This window comes from Chamaea fasciata, unplaced genomic scaffold (assembly GCF_029207755.1).
Source record: "Chamaea fasciata isolate MVZ Bird 193981 ecotype frontalis unplaced genomic scaffold, bChaFas1.0.hap1 SCAF_15, whole genome shotgun sequence".
Classification (NCBI taxonomy): Eukaryota; Metazoa; Chordata; class Aves; order Passeriformes; family Sylviidae; genus Chamaea; species Chamaea fasciata.
The window spans coordinates 15,618,993-15,635,991 of NW_027094100.1; the positions used below are offsets into that span (position 1 = coordinate 15,618,993).

A 16,999-nucleotide genomic window follows, 5' to 3' on the forward strand; every position below is an offset into this window, starting at 1 on the left:
CCCTGCTGCTCCCCCAGCCTTGGGAGCAAAGCCCACCCTGGTGCGCGGACAGACACTGACATGGCACTGCCTGGAGCTGACGCGGGGCTCCCGCCCTGTTTGCAGAGGGCTTTGCACCCGCTGTCCCTTGGCTGTGCAGCCTGGGGCTCTGCGCGGCTCCGCTCTGGGCTCAGCCGTGCGCTTTGGGGCTCTGCTCATGTGTTTGGGGTTGATGAGAGTCCCGTGCAATTCCCAGCAGCCTTCGTCTGCGGGCTGCCCCTCTGCAGCCCAAAGCTCGGGTCTGTGGCCTGGTCCCCAGAGGTCCCTGCCCTGGGAATGAGCACTGTCACCTTTCCTGTCACTGTCACCTCCCTGGCAGCTGTCAGGAAGCAGGAGTGGAGTCCCTGGGTCGCCCTCCGTGGTGGCGGGAAGGAAGTGGGATAGGAGCCTGGGGGCAGCCGAGAGTGTGAGAGCGCCCGTGTGCCTGTGGGGTGACAGCGCCGGGGGCGGTAACGGGACCCGGAAACTCCGGGATCGCGGGAGCCTCTGGAAGCGCCGGGAGAGCCGCGGGGCCGGGCGGTGCGCTGCCCAAAACGGCCACACGGGGGCGATGTCCGGCCGCGCACCGCTGGGCCGGGCGGGAATGGAGCGGGAAAAGGGGAATGGCCCGGACAGCGGGAATGGCCCGGGACAGCGGGAATGGAACGGGACAGCGGGAATGGAACGGGACAGCGGGAATGGAGCGGGACACCGGGAATGGAGCGGGAATAGAACGGGACAGCGGGAATGGAACGGGACAGCGGGAATGGAGCGGGAAAGCGGGAATGGAACGGGACAGCGGGAATGAGGTGGGACACCGGGAATGGCCCGGACACCGGGAATAGAGCGGGAAAAGGGGAATGGAACGGGACAGCGGGAACGGAGCGGGACAAGGGGAATGGAACGGGACAGCGGGAACGGCCCAGGACAGCAGGAATGGAGCGGGACACCGGGAATGGCCCGGGACAGCGGGAACGGAGCGGGAAAAGGGGAATGGCCCGAGAGAGCGGGAATAACCCAGGGCAGCAAGAACGACCCGGAGCAGTGGCAATGACCGCCTGGCACAAGCTGGCTGGGCCTGAGCCGGTTCCCATGCCCGTGCCCGTGCCTGTGTCCATGTCCATGGTTGTGCCTGTGCCTGTGCCAGCCCTGCCCGCCTCCCTCTTCCCCCACGCCCCTCCCCAGCAGGGCCTTCCCCAGTGCCCACACCAGGCCGTGGGTGTCCTCAGGATGAGGGCACAGCGGGGATGCCCTGCAGGCCCCTCACCCCAACTCCCTCCGCCGCCCCATTTCTCCATCACACCCATGCAGGGAGAGCAGAGACGTGCTGTGTGCCACAGCAGTGTTTTATTAAGGTGGGGTGGGAGGGTCAGCCCAGAGCAGCCAGGGGTGCCACTACTGTGCCCTGCGGGCCATCAGCATCTCCCGGATATTGTCTTCTGCTTCCTTCACGCTCCGCTCCAGGTACGACTTCTTCTGCTGCAAGGCAGAAACCAGAGGTCAGTCAGGCCCAAAGCCACCCAGGCAGAGCTGTGGGCGCTGCCTGGGGCACCCACCACACTGCAGGTGTCCCAGGCGGGGACACACATTCCCAAAGGCACAGGGGCAGGGCAGTGTTTACACAAATTGAATTTTGTTCCCCTCTGAAACCTTCTCAGAGCTGCTGGGGATGTTACAACAGCGGCACTGCAAAAAGTGGGAGCCACAAATCTCAGCAAGGAAGTCAAATCAGATCCTGTAACTCTTGGAGCCTAGAGAGAGACTGACATGCCAAGGCCTCCTTATGGATACAGAGCAAAACCCTCTCCTTGGGCACAAAAGGTTCTTTTTCCCAGCTGGGCCATCTTCTAACCCTATATCCACCTTTCTATCAGCAATTCCCTGGCATCGTCATCAAATACGTGGTTCCTTAATCATCTATAATTACGGTTGGGCTTGGCAGGGAAGCAGCCCCAAGCCATGCATCCCAAGATAGGAATTCAGCATGCAGCGTTTTTTCCTGCTAGTCTGGGTGCTCCTCTGTGGCTGGAAAAATCAGCACTTGGCTCTTTTGACTATTTTCTCTGGGTTTCCAAACAACAGACACAACAGTCTCCTCGGCGTTGCACAGGCTGCCCATGTAGAGCCCTGCTCTGGGCCATGCCAGCTCCCAATAAGCACTGGCAGGATTGGTGTTAAATTCCAGGAGTCCAGGCCTCTGCCCAGAGGCTCTACCAGTCACCTCCCCAGTGCCAGGAGCCCGGGACAGCTGCAGTGGCCCCCAAAGCCCACCCAAACCAAGGACAGGTGAAGGACAAGAACTGATGTTGCCCTGAGAGCCTCACCCTGACTTCTGTGAGCCCATGGGACTTGTAATGCTGAAAATCCATCAGCCTGTAGAGCAGTCCTGCGGCCACCACTGCCCCTCCGTCCCCGTGCTGTGGCAGGGCTGCACACTCAGCTGGAATGTCCCTGCCATGGGGACATCGCTCCCAGCCCTGCTTCCAAAGGCTCTAGGGTTTGTTTAAACACTGAAGGCTGCTGGTGACAGCCAGGGCCAGGGTTATGGCCCAGGGTTCCTTGTCCCTCTCCATGGTCCCCAGGCACGTGGGGTCCCTTTCGCTTACAGGAACTGCTTTTGAGGAAACCACAGGGAGAAGAAGAGCAGCCACAGGTTCCCACTGCCAGTGACTCAGTGACACAGGAGCAGGGCTCTGTCACCAACGCGCTGTCCCCACGCTGCCCGCACAGACGTCGAGGGATTTCACACACAGGGAACTGGTCTGAGGGCAGCAAGAGGAGACAGGCCCAAAAAACCCTTGTGGCTCGAAATTTCACCTCGTTTTGCTGACTGGAGGAGAGTGGCAGCAGTAGAGCTGACTTCCAGATGGTCATTTTTCAAAGCTGTTTCTTAACACCATTAAGTGAGCGCAGGAAATGGTCCTGCCCTCCTGTCCTCTCCCCATCCCATCTCCTGCTCCCACCAGGCAGCAGGAGACAGCTCCAGAGAGCAGCTGGGAGAGCCCAGGGGCTGGCAGGCTGCAGCCATGGCTCGATTTCAGACATCCCATCAGGAAGCCTCGCTGGTGCCTGTGTGGGCCCCACTTCCATGAGGACTAGGGACGCTGACACAGCAGAGGAGCACCCACATGTGGACCCACACTGCTCGCCCCTGCACAGTGATACGCTCTGCCCTCCCCGTGGCAAAGGGCCTGGGTTTAAGGCCATTTCTGCATTTAGGCAGCACCTGCAGTCCCAGGTAGTGCAGGATTCGGGGAATTTTTCTTTCCGTCAATCACTCTCCTTGGTCACCTGACTTTTGAGGCGCAAGAATCTGGGCTGGTCCCAGTGCCTCTACTCCCTCCCAGAAGCAGTTTCCAGGGAGTGCCATATCTGGGCCCCAGGAGCATCCTTCGAGCACCAAGGGGAGCCGGGGGGCTGCGAACTCCCCGAGCCGTCCTGCGGCCAGGCAGTGCCGGAGCCAGCAAGGGGCTGCCTCCCCCTCCAGCCCACAGCCCTGAGCGCAGGCGAGCCGGGAGCAGACGGGCGCCACATTTTCCGAGACACGTGGCAGGAGCGAGGTGTTTCTTCCCCAGGAAGGGGGAACTGCAGCCCGGGCTCTGCTTCGGCAATCACGGGAGAAGGAGCAGGAGCCCGCGAGCAAACCCCTCCTCGCTGCGATTACCGGGGTCTAGACAGGAAACTCCGTCTCTCCCGGGGAGCAGCGCCGAGCGAGCGGCTGACACACGCTCTGCCTACTCACCCCAGAGCCCAGAGACACGACAGCACAGCTCTGAAGTCATGCTGGAGGCTGCTCCGGTCCAGCCAGACCTGCCAGGCTGGTGATATCTGTTCCCTGAACGCCACCCTGCATCCCCAACCCCACCTCCAGCTTCCAGCTCACAGCTTTCATTTGCACTTGCAGCCCAAGTTAACCCTGTGTCCTCTGAGCCCCTGGTTTGGGCCAGCCTGTGGCTGCTGGGCTTCACCTCAGCACCCACTGAGCTGATGCATTTCCCTGGGACAATGTGTTTGCTGCTCCAGGTGATCATCCTCTGCTACCTGTGCCATGGCAAGTGCAGCCTGCGGGAATTCCCAGGGCAACATCAAAACTGCGCCGCTGGTTTTGGTCCCTGTGAAACCAAAGGTGGCTGCTGCTCTCTGAAGCCTCAGGTTTCACTTCTACAGCTGTAGCCCCGGTGCTCACCAGTCAGGAGCCCAAGGGGACATGGCAGCAGCCCAAGGGGACATAGCAGCAGTCAGTGGGGACATAGCTGCACACTGGCCCCTGCACCACTGGCTTTGGTGGCTGCATGACCTGCGAGCTGCTGCCCCAGAGCTCCTACTCACTCACTCACTCGCCACACCAGTGTCCTAAACTGCCCCCACCCTTCCCCAGCTCCCGTGGGCCCCCGGACAGGTAAGGTGGGTGCCCAAACCGGCCCCAGATGTGGGGGCTTGAGCCACAGAGCTCCAGGGAAGAACAGAGAAAGGAGCCTGGCTTTGAGAAGGCATCAGGGGGAAGTTGCCACATGACACCGAGGTCCCAGAAAAGCCCCAGCTTCCGGCTGACACGCAGGGCCAGGCTCCACAGGAGGCTGGGCAGTGACCCTGCTGCGCTGCTGTCCCCCTGCAGTCTCGCCAGGAGTGTGGCAAGGCAGTGACAAGGAAACCCGGAGGGCACGACAGGAAGCAGCTGGTGTGTCAGCCAGGGGCTGCAACTGCAGCAAGGGGCCGGTTCCTTCTCCTGGTTCACAACTCCCACAGACGCTTGCTAGAGAATTATTTTACAACACTCTCTTGTGGGGTGTTACTGAAGCTTATTTCAGAGAAGCAGCCTCTGACCAACACTGGCAGGCCCTGCCAGCCCCCGCTGCTCCCAGGAAAAGGCCAGTGCATTCCCATGACCCAGGAACAGCTCACTCACACAGGGAGGGATGACCCAGGGCTGCGGGTCCCGCCACACTGGGAAGAAGCTTCTCCCCCACAGAGCAAGGAAGGGGAGCTGGAGGCTGCATGGAAGAGGGTGCGTGGGAAGGTAGAAGGATTTGCAGCTACAGGTTTCCAGGTGGACAGCACGCTTCACATGCACTCTAAAACTGAGCCAGCTGACCTGCTCCAGCCCAGGACATGCTCTTGCATCCTCACTTCTTCCTGCCACAGGCCACCCACCAGTTCTCATCCACTCTCCCCTCTGTGGTGACAGCCCCCTGATGCCCGTTCTGCCCCATACAGAAAGGGCTCTGCCACCTGCACTGGGACACGAGACCAACACACGGCCATGCCACAGCCCAGCGACGTCTGGGCCACCTGCACAACACTGACAGGGTGCAAACCCACAGACGATGCCTGCCCCCCAAACGCCAGTGCAGCCAATGCCTCCCAGCCTGGTTTCCTAATTCCTTTAAGCAAATACCACTCCCAACACCAGTTCCTTCCCCAGGCAGGAAGGGCTGCAACACTTGGGAACAAGACAAACCACAGCCCTGATGATCTGTCTCAAAACTAGCCCCAAAGGCAGTGTTCTCACCTAAATCTCTTTCTGGAAACAGAATTGCCATGCTAATAGCTGTTTGGCACCAGGACGGAGGGCAAGAAGATCCCTCCTTGGGCAGCAGAGCCAATCCCACCAGCTGGGCCTCCCAGCACATCCTGGGGGGGGTCAGAAACTGGACTTTGCACCTCTCCTACCCCTAAGCATAAATGTAACACCAACCTGGCCTATATTTCTCCCCTGCCAGTCCTCAGGAGCCTTCTCCACCTCCAAGGCTTTCTGCAGCCTTCCTAAAGAAGGCGTGTGGGGCAAGGAGAAGTGTGTGTGGTTCAGTACAGCTACATGGACTAAAAACACCATCTCCCACAGGTGGAGGTGCAGCCCAAAATGGGACTGACCACTCCCATGGGCCCATCCAACAGGCAACACACATCCATCTCTCAGGAACCCTTCCCAGAAGGAATGGTGGCTGTCCAGCTGACAGCTCCACAGACAGAGCTGCAGGGCCTGGCAGGGAAGGCACCACCAGCCCCAGCGCTGCACTGATATGCACTGGGCCTGGGGGGATGCAATCCCCACTGCCAACACATTCCCAGGCACCAAATGGCTTTGGGGGTTCCATCAGCCCCGACTGCCTCTGTTTCCTGGTGCAGGAAGTGCGGACTCCTGGAAGCAGCAGCCTGGCCAGCCCCAGGCAGTGGCTGTGCAGGCAGCACCACGAGCCAGCCCTCGCTGTGCACGCTCCTGACCAAGGTGTGCAGGCGTGGCCAGCCTGCGCCCTGGCACGGGTGGCTGCAGCCAAACAACATCACAGGAGTCACCCCTGGCACCGCCCCGTGCCTCAGCTCTCCCCTGCCCTTCACTCCCCATCACAGGCAGCGCCTGCTCCCCGACCGGCTCCGCGCTGTTTGCTTTTGGCAGCAGCTGTGGAAAGACTAGATTGAATGCAAATACAATTACAGCTCACACCCTGAAGAAGAAAAGGAGCTGTGGTTAACAGAAGTGGCCCGTGGCCTTTTGACACGGGAAGTCACCTCCTGCTCCAGCCTCCCACCTCCACTCCCATTGCATCACGCTGCTGGAGAGGCCGGAGCTCCTCCAGATGACGCACCCGGACCTGGCATTCCTGGCAGATTAAAGAGCCAGCATCCACAGATTCCGCAGCAAGAAAAAACTATTAATCAGCTTTTCTTGGATGGGCTTTTGATGATCAAAGCACCGTCTTCCCCCCAGCACTGTGATTCAGACGCCTCTGCCTTCAGGGAGAGCGGGCTGGCCGCCACCAGCCCTGCGTGTGGCAGGGCCTTGGCTGGAGCCCGTGGCTCAGTGGAACAGGACACAGCATTCTCAGCACTCCAAGAGCCCAAACGGCCCCGTGCTCCCAGAGGGAACAGACACGGCAGCCCTGCCCAGCCATGCTGCCATACCCTCTCCCTCACAGGTGAGTTTCCTGTGTCAAGTCATGGTTTATCATTCAACATCGACTTTTGCTCTTCAAATTCCACTCCTCTCACGTCACCTCTGCAAATGAAAGAAAGCTCCAACCTCTGACCTGTAAACACAGATTTGGTTAAGCCCAAACAAAAATGTTTCCATGGAAATTTAAGGATCTAGTATTGGAACATGCCTATTCATTTCAGCCTGTTCTTTTTTCTCCCTTTTTTGTTTTTTAAACTGTTTTTCTATAAACTTGCTTTACACCCAACTTGTGAGGACAAAACAAGCTGGCAGGTCCCTTCCCAGAAAATACCTCCTTTCCCATGGCTCTCAGCATGCTTGGCTACCAGCCACCAGATTCTGGCATCCCACTCTCACACTCAGGCTTCCGTTGAGGAACGCCGCAGTCTTCAGGCATGATGCAGTGCCTCAAACAGGAGCCCTGAGACAACTCATCTTATGAAACCTCGCTAAACCTGTGGCTACCCAAGAGCTTCTGTATCCCCCAACCTTCCCTTAAACCATTTCGGGCATTCCCTGAGGGCTCTGTGGGAAAGCGATCAGCAGATCCTGAGCGCACATGGTCGACAGGAGAAGGATCTTGCTTGGGGGGATGGCAAACTGCTGCCCGTGCACTGGGGGTCAGAGAGCAGCAGCCTGAGCTGCCCTCACTGCTGGGGCCACCACTGCTGTTCAGGGGTTGGCAGTGCCCAAACTCCCTGTGGAGAGCAGCACTCCGAGCCCTGACACACACACCCCGGGCAAGGCAAACATTTCAGTCAGACTAAGCACATGGAAGATGATGTGCCGAGGACACGTGCTCTGTTTAACGGGATTTCACTGGGAACCCCTGAACAGGAAGCAGGTGGACCTGCTGAACAGCACCCAGCTGCTCCTGCTCCACGAGAAGCCGAAATAGTGGACACCAGCAATGGGGTGGGGTTGGTCTGCAGGCAGCCCTACGCCCTGGTGGGTCCACCCAGCACTGGTCCTCACCCAGTTCAACACTGGCACATGTACACACTGGGAATTACCACTCTACAGCAACCACCAAATATTTAGATACACTTCAAGACTTTCCAAGCAGTTATTGCCTCAGGAAGTTGCCCAGAGTTTGCTCAAGAATGAATGGCCTGGAATAGGAAGGGAGCCCAGCTGGTTTCTGACGACAGCTGCTGACAGAAGTGTGATGCCATATACTAAGAGGAGAAGTGATGATTCAGCCCCTGGTGTTTTCCCTCATCTCTTCCTTCCACAAGGTTAACGGGGACCCAAAGTCACTTCAGAACAACCTGGGTTAGAGTGTAGAAGAGAAAACATCAAGCATACAACTACATTTGCCCACTCAAGAGAACCCTTAGAAGCACCTGCCTAAAGAACTGCTGGTGCAAATGCACCATCGTCGTGTACTGATCCTACCACCGCACAACCAGCTGGGCTTCCCCCATCCTGACTGAAGCACCTCGAGGAACATGCTCTGAAAAAGCTAAGCTGGAAACGCCCCCATTAGCTTCCATCCTTGGTGCCTTCAAGGGAAGAAGGGGCAAGGTAAGGGGCAGAAAGCCAGGCTGCCTGCCAGCCTCTCTGCCTAACCCCAGCCTTGTGGCAGCAGCACTTCACATGGACCCACATGTCTGAGTCACAGCAGAGTGCTTCCAGCAGAGATGGAGACAGTTGCCCTCGGTGAATGGGAAATGACAGATTATTCCAGTGAACTCCTGCACCCTAGCCTGATGTGAACTACTACGAAAGCAAGTCGATGACAACCTTTCAGTAGGTGGCAGCAGAAATGTATTATCAACCCAAAGGATTCCTTTAGGGATACAACTGGCACGATTCCTCACAGTTAGAGCAGTTTCCAGGAGTATATTGCTCCAGGTCAGATACTGTGCCCTAACCAGGTTATGACAGCAGAGTCAGGTCAACACAGAGAACTTGGGGAGGGGAAACTCACACAGATCCTGAAAACCCCCACGATCTGTTTCGGCGGAAGCATCCCTCACCAAACTGCCTCTTGCAAAATGTGGTAAGTTCCCTAACCCAGTGCCTCAGTTTCTGTGGCCCCGCAGAGCTGGTGTGGCTCATCGGGATCCCTCCTGGCAGGAGGACTTTTGCAAAACCATACCACACCTTTCAGCTCTTGCAGTCCTGGCCACACAAGGCCACTTTAAAGGAAAAATCATTTCCATAAATTTCAAAGACAAATCAGCAACAAAAAGATGGTGTCAGCTCCCAACTAGGCAACATCCTAGACATTTCAGGCAGCCCTGAACTCAGAGCAGCCCCATGCCCACCACCAAGGCCTTAGGGATGGAGCAGGGGGTGACCCAGGCAGTGGGGACAGCAGGAAGCGTGACGTGAGGGCTGCCCCGCATACCTGGGAGCAAGGTGTGGCTTTGTACAGCTGACTCAGGGCTGGGTCAGGGCTCCAACAGGCAGCAGCACGCTTTCCAAATAATCGTTTCCTGTTCTCCCCAGGCGAGATGGAGGAGGAGATGGAAGCAGGGTGGAAGTTTATCGGGCACAGATAATCCCCCTCCCCAGAGCTGCTTGGCACAAAGGCAGCCAGGAGCCACTGCAGGGGCCTGGTGACTAAGGCAAGGACAGCAGTGCTGTGTTTGTGACTAATTATTACTCATGCAAGGAGGAATTTGCAGAGGGACCCGCATTCAGCTCAGCTCGTTGCTTTGGATACTTCTGCAGCCATAAGCACAAAGGAGAGCTTTGACAATGAATCAGACCCTGCTCTAAAATGACAGATTTATCGACCAACTTGGTGTTAAAATTATTTCGGCGTAACCATAAAGGCAGCTTAATGCTAATCAGAGGAAACATGCGATGTTTTCAGGCTCTGACGACTAAACGTTGGTTCCTGGATGGACAAAACCATTTAGACACAGCAGCAGAAATGGATTTTTATTACTGCATAGTGTGTTCCACTTTCCTCTGAATTACAAAGGAACACGAGTGTACTGGCAAGAGTTGCTTGAAGAGTTTTCTCTGTTAGGTTGTTGGGGTATTTCAATCAAGAGAAATCCCCCCCCCCAAAAAAAAAAACCAAAACAAGTTCTGAGATGCCTTTATTTTGAAAGCATGTCTGTAACTAGCCTCTGAAGGACTTAAAAGGAAGCAAATAACCCCCATGTTAATTATTCTCTTGCTTTTAAAATCTACCATTATCAACCTAAAAATAAAGGTACGAACAGTGAAAGCAAAGTCATCAAATTCCAGTTTTTCCTTCATAAAGCCTTTGCCCTCTCAGCTGGTTTGTGTGCTTACTTTGCAGTCTGCAGTACAGGGAAGACTAACAAAGAATTACTAATAAAACAACCGCTTGCAAAAATATGGGAGTTTGAAAACTTGTTACAGTGAATGATTGCTCCAAATGAGAGATCCAGCCTTGCCACTGCATACCCATACACGTGATGATATAAATACACGTCCCTGCACTCACATCAGCATTACCCACAACCATTCTTCATAAAAACGTGGCGAGACATTCGTTTTTATAAGCCATCCCAGGCCTAAGGTGGCAGATGACCCCTCTAGAGAGCTGGGAATCCCCTTTCCCCTTTGAAATGTGAGAATTTCTTTTCCCTGAGCCTCTAAGATTCCAACATCATGTTTTGCAACCAGTGACTTGTGCACTATTTAACACATGACAAGCTTCTTACACAATTTTCAAATCAGAACATACTGTTATTTGATCTTTATCTAACAAATTTAACAAAGGAGCAAGAGCCAGCTTTTAAACAGGTCCACCTCCTTCCCTGCAGATACTGAGGAGCACTTGCTGCCTTTAAAATCTGCAAGGTGCTGGCTGCACGCAGCTGATTTCCATCTGTCTGTGATGAGAGGTGACAGTCACACAACAGAGAAACACCCATGAAGTTCAGCTGTAGGAACACAATCCTTTTGCCACCCTAATTTTTGACAAACAAGACAGACCTTGAGGCTCTGAACATTAAAAAGCAAGTGAAGTGAATGATTCCTCACAGCTGTGAAGGCCTGTGCTTCATGTAACCATCAGCAGAGTCAGTTTGGGGAACAGAGAGAAATAGAGCAGCGTTAGCTATGCCCCAATTCCTCCAGTATTTACCTTAAATTGTGTGGCCCCAGTCCAATGTCAGAGGGCCTCTCCACAAAACAGGATTTTGTGCTGGCAGTGTTAGCTCTGCGTCCATTACACTCTCAACCTCCCCAAAGCTTTGTCATTTTGAAGCTTATTTTTCTCATTGCTCAGAGTATCTTTCATTTCAAAACTCAGGAATGAGAACACAGATTCTCCTCCCTGTAAGACAGCCAGACCTACAGGGAAAAAAACTGAGCTTTGGCTACTCCCTTCTTCAAAACAAGGCTCTCATGGAGGGCAGACTGCTGGTAACAGCTCTGCCCATGCAGGCTGTGCTCTGCTGTCCCATGGGAGTGCCTGTGGATGCTCCACAGCTGACAGGCAGGCAGCTGGACCACCCATGTCCTCAAAAAGCAAGCTAAGCCTGCAGCTTTGCAGCCTGAAACACAGGAGCAACCCCTCAGCGAGGGCACAGACTCAGACATGACATGACACCAGCCAAGGGAGTCAAGATGAAACACATTTCCCAGGAACGTCACCACGTCCAGATGTCTGTGTGCCCTGCCCAGACACCCGCAGCTGCCTCTGACACCCAAAGCCATGCAACATGCTGGGTATTGCCTGGCCTGGTCCCCACCAAGGGTCTGTTGAGGCTCTGCAGCTCATCTTCATCCCAACATCCACCATTTGTAGAGATCCCATAGTTTCCTCCTAGAACGTCCATGCAGCCCAAATACTAATCCTACATGGTAAACTCGCTTCCACACTCCACCTGTCCCCACATTAGGAGTCCTGCCTCCCTCTACAGCAAGGAGAGGGACTGACCTTGCCCACGCACACACGGGGAAACAAGGGGCAACTTCAGTGACAAGGTGTGCTTAAAACCCTGCCCCAGTACGTGCGCACACGCCAGCAATGGAATGAGGGAACAGCACCTTCATCCAAAGTAGAATCTGCTCCAGGCTAATGCACAGAGAGTTATTCTTGAGGCTTCCCCTCTCCAAAGCAAACAGGAGCATTCCTTATTTCCCCCTGTTTAGTTAAAAAGCCCAGCACACATTCCTGGGCACTGGCCTACCCCAAGCAAACCATGCCCTGAGAACTTCTGCGCTGTAAATCCCTGGAAGGAATTGGTCTGACTTGGGAACAGCCTAACAATTGGTACCTTCTGAGGAGCGCTTCGTGGTCTGCAAAGAGCACCACAAATCTCAAGAGACTTGTTTTCACATCATTAAAGCCACCCACAGAATTGGCCTCCAGGCCGAGGGTTTCAGTAAAAAATGAAGGAGAGTTGCCACCAGAACACGTCCAGCCATACCTGCCGCAGGCTCCAGCGCCTCTCCCCAGCCACACCCCACCTGCCAAAATCTTTGTTCCCACAGGGGAAGAAAACACTGCTGTGGCAACTGTCAGAGCCGACTCACGGCGGGGGGGACACCACCACCCCGCCTCAGGGCTGCAGCAAAGCCATTTTAAAGCTCCCAGAAAAGAGGATTAGAGAAATGGAAGCCGCAGCAGGAGCAGGACTGTGCTCAGGCAACACCGGGGAAGGAGTCAGTGGTCACCTCAAGGCATTTCAGTGCAGTCACCGTGTAACTTCATCAGCTTTGCAAACATCACCTGAGGCTTTAAACATGGAGCACAGCAGTGTTTGAGAGCACAGTGTTCCTCCTTCCACCAGGAAGGAGAACAAAGACATTTTCTGCATGGGATAGGGAAATTGGACATGGTGTTTTAGGGCTCGCATGAAGGGTTTCTGAATTAGAAATCAAGCCTTTAGGTATAGCTTTCTTGATTATATTTTCTACTCCAGGCAGCCAGAGAAGAAACCAACCAACCCTTTATCTCAGCAGCAGTAAACTTTCAGCTCCCACAGGCATGTAAAAGAATTGCCTGGGAAACAGCCACATTGTGGTCAGAGTTTAAAACCAAAATCCAATTCCCCCAGAAAGCTGCAGGTTGCTTTTGCCCTTTTCCCGAAGGAGCTAAATTCAGTGGCACACAGCAGACGGAGCTGCCCAGCAGAGCCTCCCCCTTATTTGTTATTTTTAGCAATTTAGTCTGACAACGCCTGACAACTAAACAAGCTGAATATAGCAGGAGAGAAGGGGACTATCAGATATTATCAGAGAAAGCACACAGCGATAATCACTTTCTCCACCCCTAATGAAGAATCAATTTTCCATGTCTTTATAACATCATAGAGTTTGTTCTTTTTAAAATGCCACATTTAAAAACAGAATCCATCTAGCCCTACAATGGAAACGGATAACATTTCCTGAAACAAAGCATTGTTCCACCCCTCACATATCATGTTTCCTTAAAAACAAGGGAAGAAAAACATTACTTGGTTTTTCTCCTAATACTGCACAAACATTGCTGAGCTAAAAAGAGTCTGTGCTCATCCCTTTAGAATGCTTTCAAAATAGATTTAACACATACCCCTCGTACCGTGAAACACAACAAGAATTTGATAGTATCAGGACTGGAAAAATCCAATGGCTCCTGCTAGGCAGGACGTGTCCCATATTGGTGTGAGGGAGCCAATGGCACCAATCTCTGGAGGTTTGGGTAACCCCACGGGCACAGCCCGCCAGCAGGCACAGCTATTGTGCCAGCCAGCCTGGGCAGTGTGTTTGGATTCCAAAGGATTAGATACAAGTTGTGAAGTTCAAAATGCCACACAGGTGCCCATGCAGTTGACAGGCTGAGAACACTGGGGCTGTTCAGCCTGGAGATGAGGAGGTTGTGTGGAAACCTCATAGCACCTTCCAGGACCTGAAGGGGCCTACAGGGAAGCCAGAGAGATAATCTCCATCAGGAACTGGAGTGACAGGACAAGGAACAATGGGTTCAAACTGAAAGAGGGGAAATTTAGACGGGAAATTAGAAAGAAATTCTTTACTGATTGAGGGTGGTGAGGCCCTGGCACAGGTAGCCCAGAGAAGCTGTGGCTGCCCATACCTGGAGCAACCCGCTCTGGTGGAAGGTGTCCCTGCCCAGGGCAGAGGGGTGGAGTGAGATGATCTTTGAAGTCATCCAAACCTTCCCAACCAAAACCATTCTATGATTCGATATATACACTTTGGTATATTCATGTCCACACGCAGCTTTAACAAGCAGGGTAAAGCCACCGTTGGTTTTCCTCAGGTAACTTCTGCAGAACAACTAACTGTCCCCTTACCCACACCCAGACCCCTTGGTGATTTCGGAACACAGTTCCTCTCACAAGCATGATGCGTGTCCCAGCCAAGCCTTTACTGTCCCAGCCCTTTACAAGGACAGGTCTGGCTGTCCTTGCTGCAAGGAGGCCCAAACCAGCAGTATCCCACCAAATTTGTGACGCTGCCTTGAAAAGCACAATGAATGCACTGCCCCAACAGTGGAGAAACCCATGAGAGGGAAGCAAGGGCAAGGGAATGACTGCAACCATGTACTGCAGTGGAGAGTGTTAGAGGGAAAAAAGGGACAAAACTCCTCACAGTTTTCAAAGTTCACTGGCAGCTGTGAATGTCAGCAAAACCAGCCCACACCTCTGAAGCAAGTTGAAGACACATTTTCAGGAACAGGCAGCTGGAGATCTCCTTGCTATGCAGCTGGCTGGATTTCCAGAAGAGCTCAGCAGAGAATCCAGCCCTCCTCTGCAAACAGCACCAAGGTAGAGGGGAGAGCATTTCTCAGATGCAGGCATGTATCAAAAAATACACATTTCACAATCCCTTGGCAATAATGTCATCATAGCAAAGCACAATTGCCTCAAGCTCAGCTATATGAGCAATGAGATCAGCCACAGTGTAGGGTACTGGGGGATTACTCTGACCAGCCTGATTCAGCTAGTGCAAAGTGAGAAATGTAAGTCATGAGGTAGTTAACAATGTAAAATATAAACCCAAGCTTTACAACCCTTCCAGTTTTAATAATGAATGGAGAGATGTTTAACCTTTCTTGGTTTGATATTTATTTTACAACGATGCGGTGGAAGCACAAGGTCACAAAGTTTCACATTCTTTCCTGCTTTGGTCACAGCTTGTTTTCAGGACAGCAAAATCCCCTGCTCCTGTGATTAAGTGCTCTCTGAGTCGGACTCAGGTATTTCCCCTGAAATCTCAGTTTCCAACAGTTGTCAGCCTAAGTGCTTGTTCTCTTCCATGGGGAATCCCAGGCCTGAGGAAAAACCTCTTCACAAAACTGCCACAGCCAACTGGAAGGAGATCAGTTAAAAGATGGACTTGAGTGTTGACTTAAAACAAACTTTTGAATGTGTTGGCATTCTGAGCCCTACCATTCATGATTAAAAAGAAAAACCAGCCCATGTGGCAACCACCTTTCCACTCCAACCACCTTTTGAGACGGTCACTATTGCTGGAAACTTCAACTCAATGACCATAACCAGAGATTCAGCAAGGAAGCAGAAAAACACATCTGTGAAGCAGCCAGTTCTGAGGCTTTGTATAAGAACAGCAAAGGTTATAATTTGTGGGAAATTCCACCCATTCTGCTGAACTCAGTGATCGGGAAGTTCAGGAGGTAAGATAATTCCCCACCAGGAACAGGAAGAAACCCAGATGGCACAGCTGAAGGGCACAGGAGCCAAGAAGCTGACCACAACCCACTGGAGCTGGCAGCAAGAGACCCCAGGGGCAGTCTATAAACAGACTGCCAGCCACATTCCACCTGCTCCCAAACCCAGAGGTGCTGGGAGCCACATTGCACTTGCTCCCAAACCCAGAGGTGCTGTAAGCCACATTCCACCTGCCTCCAAATCCAGAGGTGCTGTGAGCCACATTCCACCTGCTCCCAAACCCAGAGGTGCTGGGAGCCACATTCCACCTGCCTCCAAACCCAGAGGTGCTGTGAGCCACATTCCACCTGCTCCCAAACCCAGAGGTGCTGGGAGCCACATTCCACCTGCCTCCAAATCCAGAGCTTCTGTGAGCCACATTCCACCTGCTCCCAAACCCAGAGGTGCTGGGAGCCACATTCCACCTGCCTCCAAACCCAGAGGTGCTGGGAGCCACATTCCACCTGCCTGCAAATCCAGAGCTTCTGTGAGCAACATTCCACCTGCTCCCAAACCCAGAGGTGCTGGGAGCCACATTCCACCTGCTCCCAAACCCAGAGGTGCTGGGAGCCACATTCCACCTGCCTCCAAATCCAGAGCTTCTGTGAGCCACATTCCACCTGCTCCCAAACCCAGAGGTGCTGGGAGCCACATTCCACCTGCTCCCAAACCCAGAGGTGCTGGGAGCCACATTCCACCTGCTCCCAAACCCAGAGGTGCTGGGAGCCACATTCCACCTGCCTCCAAATCCAGAGCTTCTGTGAGCCACATTCCACCTGCCTCCAAACCCAGAGGTGCCGCCATGAAGTCCTCCAGCCCCAGTTGCAGGGCTGCCTTTGCACAAAGCCACTGGCATCTGGGATGGCTCCAAAGGAGCAAGGATACAACTGCTTTTACCACATAACCATAAAAATAACTATGCCTTGCCTGCACACCCCCTTAGCTACACAGCCTGTCCACGGAGCACTTGTTTGAGCTGTGCAGAAAGAGTTCTCATGGGCAGAAATACAAACCCCCTTAGAGTCTGGCACAGGCAAACACAACATCTGGGGATAGGCTTATTCCACAGCTCCTCAGGCAGGCTGAGTTTTAAGAAGGGATTAAAAAAGATACGGACTCAACTTCTGCTTTAGTGTAAGCAGGAGACAAGAGATATGGAACTGCACAGGTCTGAGTGGGTTTGACCACAGACTTCCTATTCCTGCTTCTCCCTACTTATTAGGTCTCAGATCACTTTCTCCAAAACAATAACAAATGGGAAAAGCAGCTTGACACAAGTTGGTCTTCGCTTTCTCTGTCATTCCCCAAAGACCAAGAAACAGGGCTTTGTATTAGTGATATTTTAGGAGAATTATAAAAAACCACACACTAACAGCCTTGGAAAAGTACATTTTGCACTTCTTCTCAGAAGAACTGTAAGCTGTATACGCAGCCACAA

The 16,999-nt window shown here is 53.5% G+C and overlaps 1 protein-coding gene across 1 annotated transcript in view; it reads right to left on the bottom strand.

Annotated features, from left to right (window-relative positions):
- Window positions 1–1,346: 1,346 nt before the first annotated feature.
- Window positions 1,347–16,999, bottom strand: part of PFDN1 (prefoldin subunit 1) — a 31,837-nt gene continuing 16,184 nt past the window's right edge. Inside the window, exon 4 of the mRNA XM_066197601.1 lies at window positions 1,347–1,497. Within this exon, the coding sequence (XP_066053698.1) occupies window positions 1,414–1,497 (84 nt within the window). The 3' untranslated portion in view covers window positions 1,347–1,413. The remainder of the gene's footprint in view (window positions 1,498–16,999) is intronic.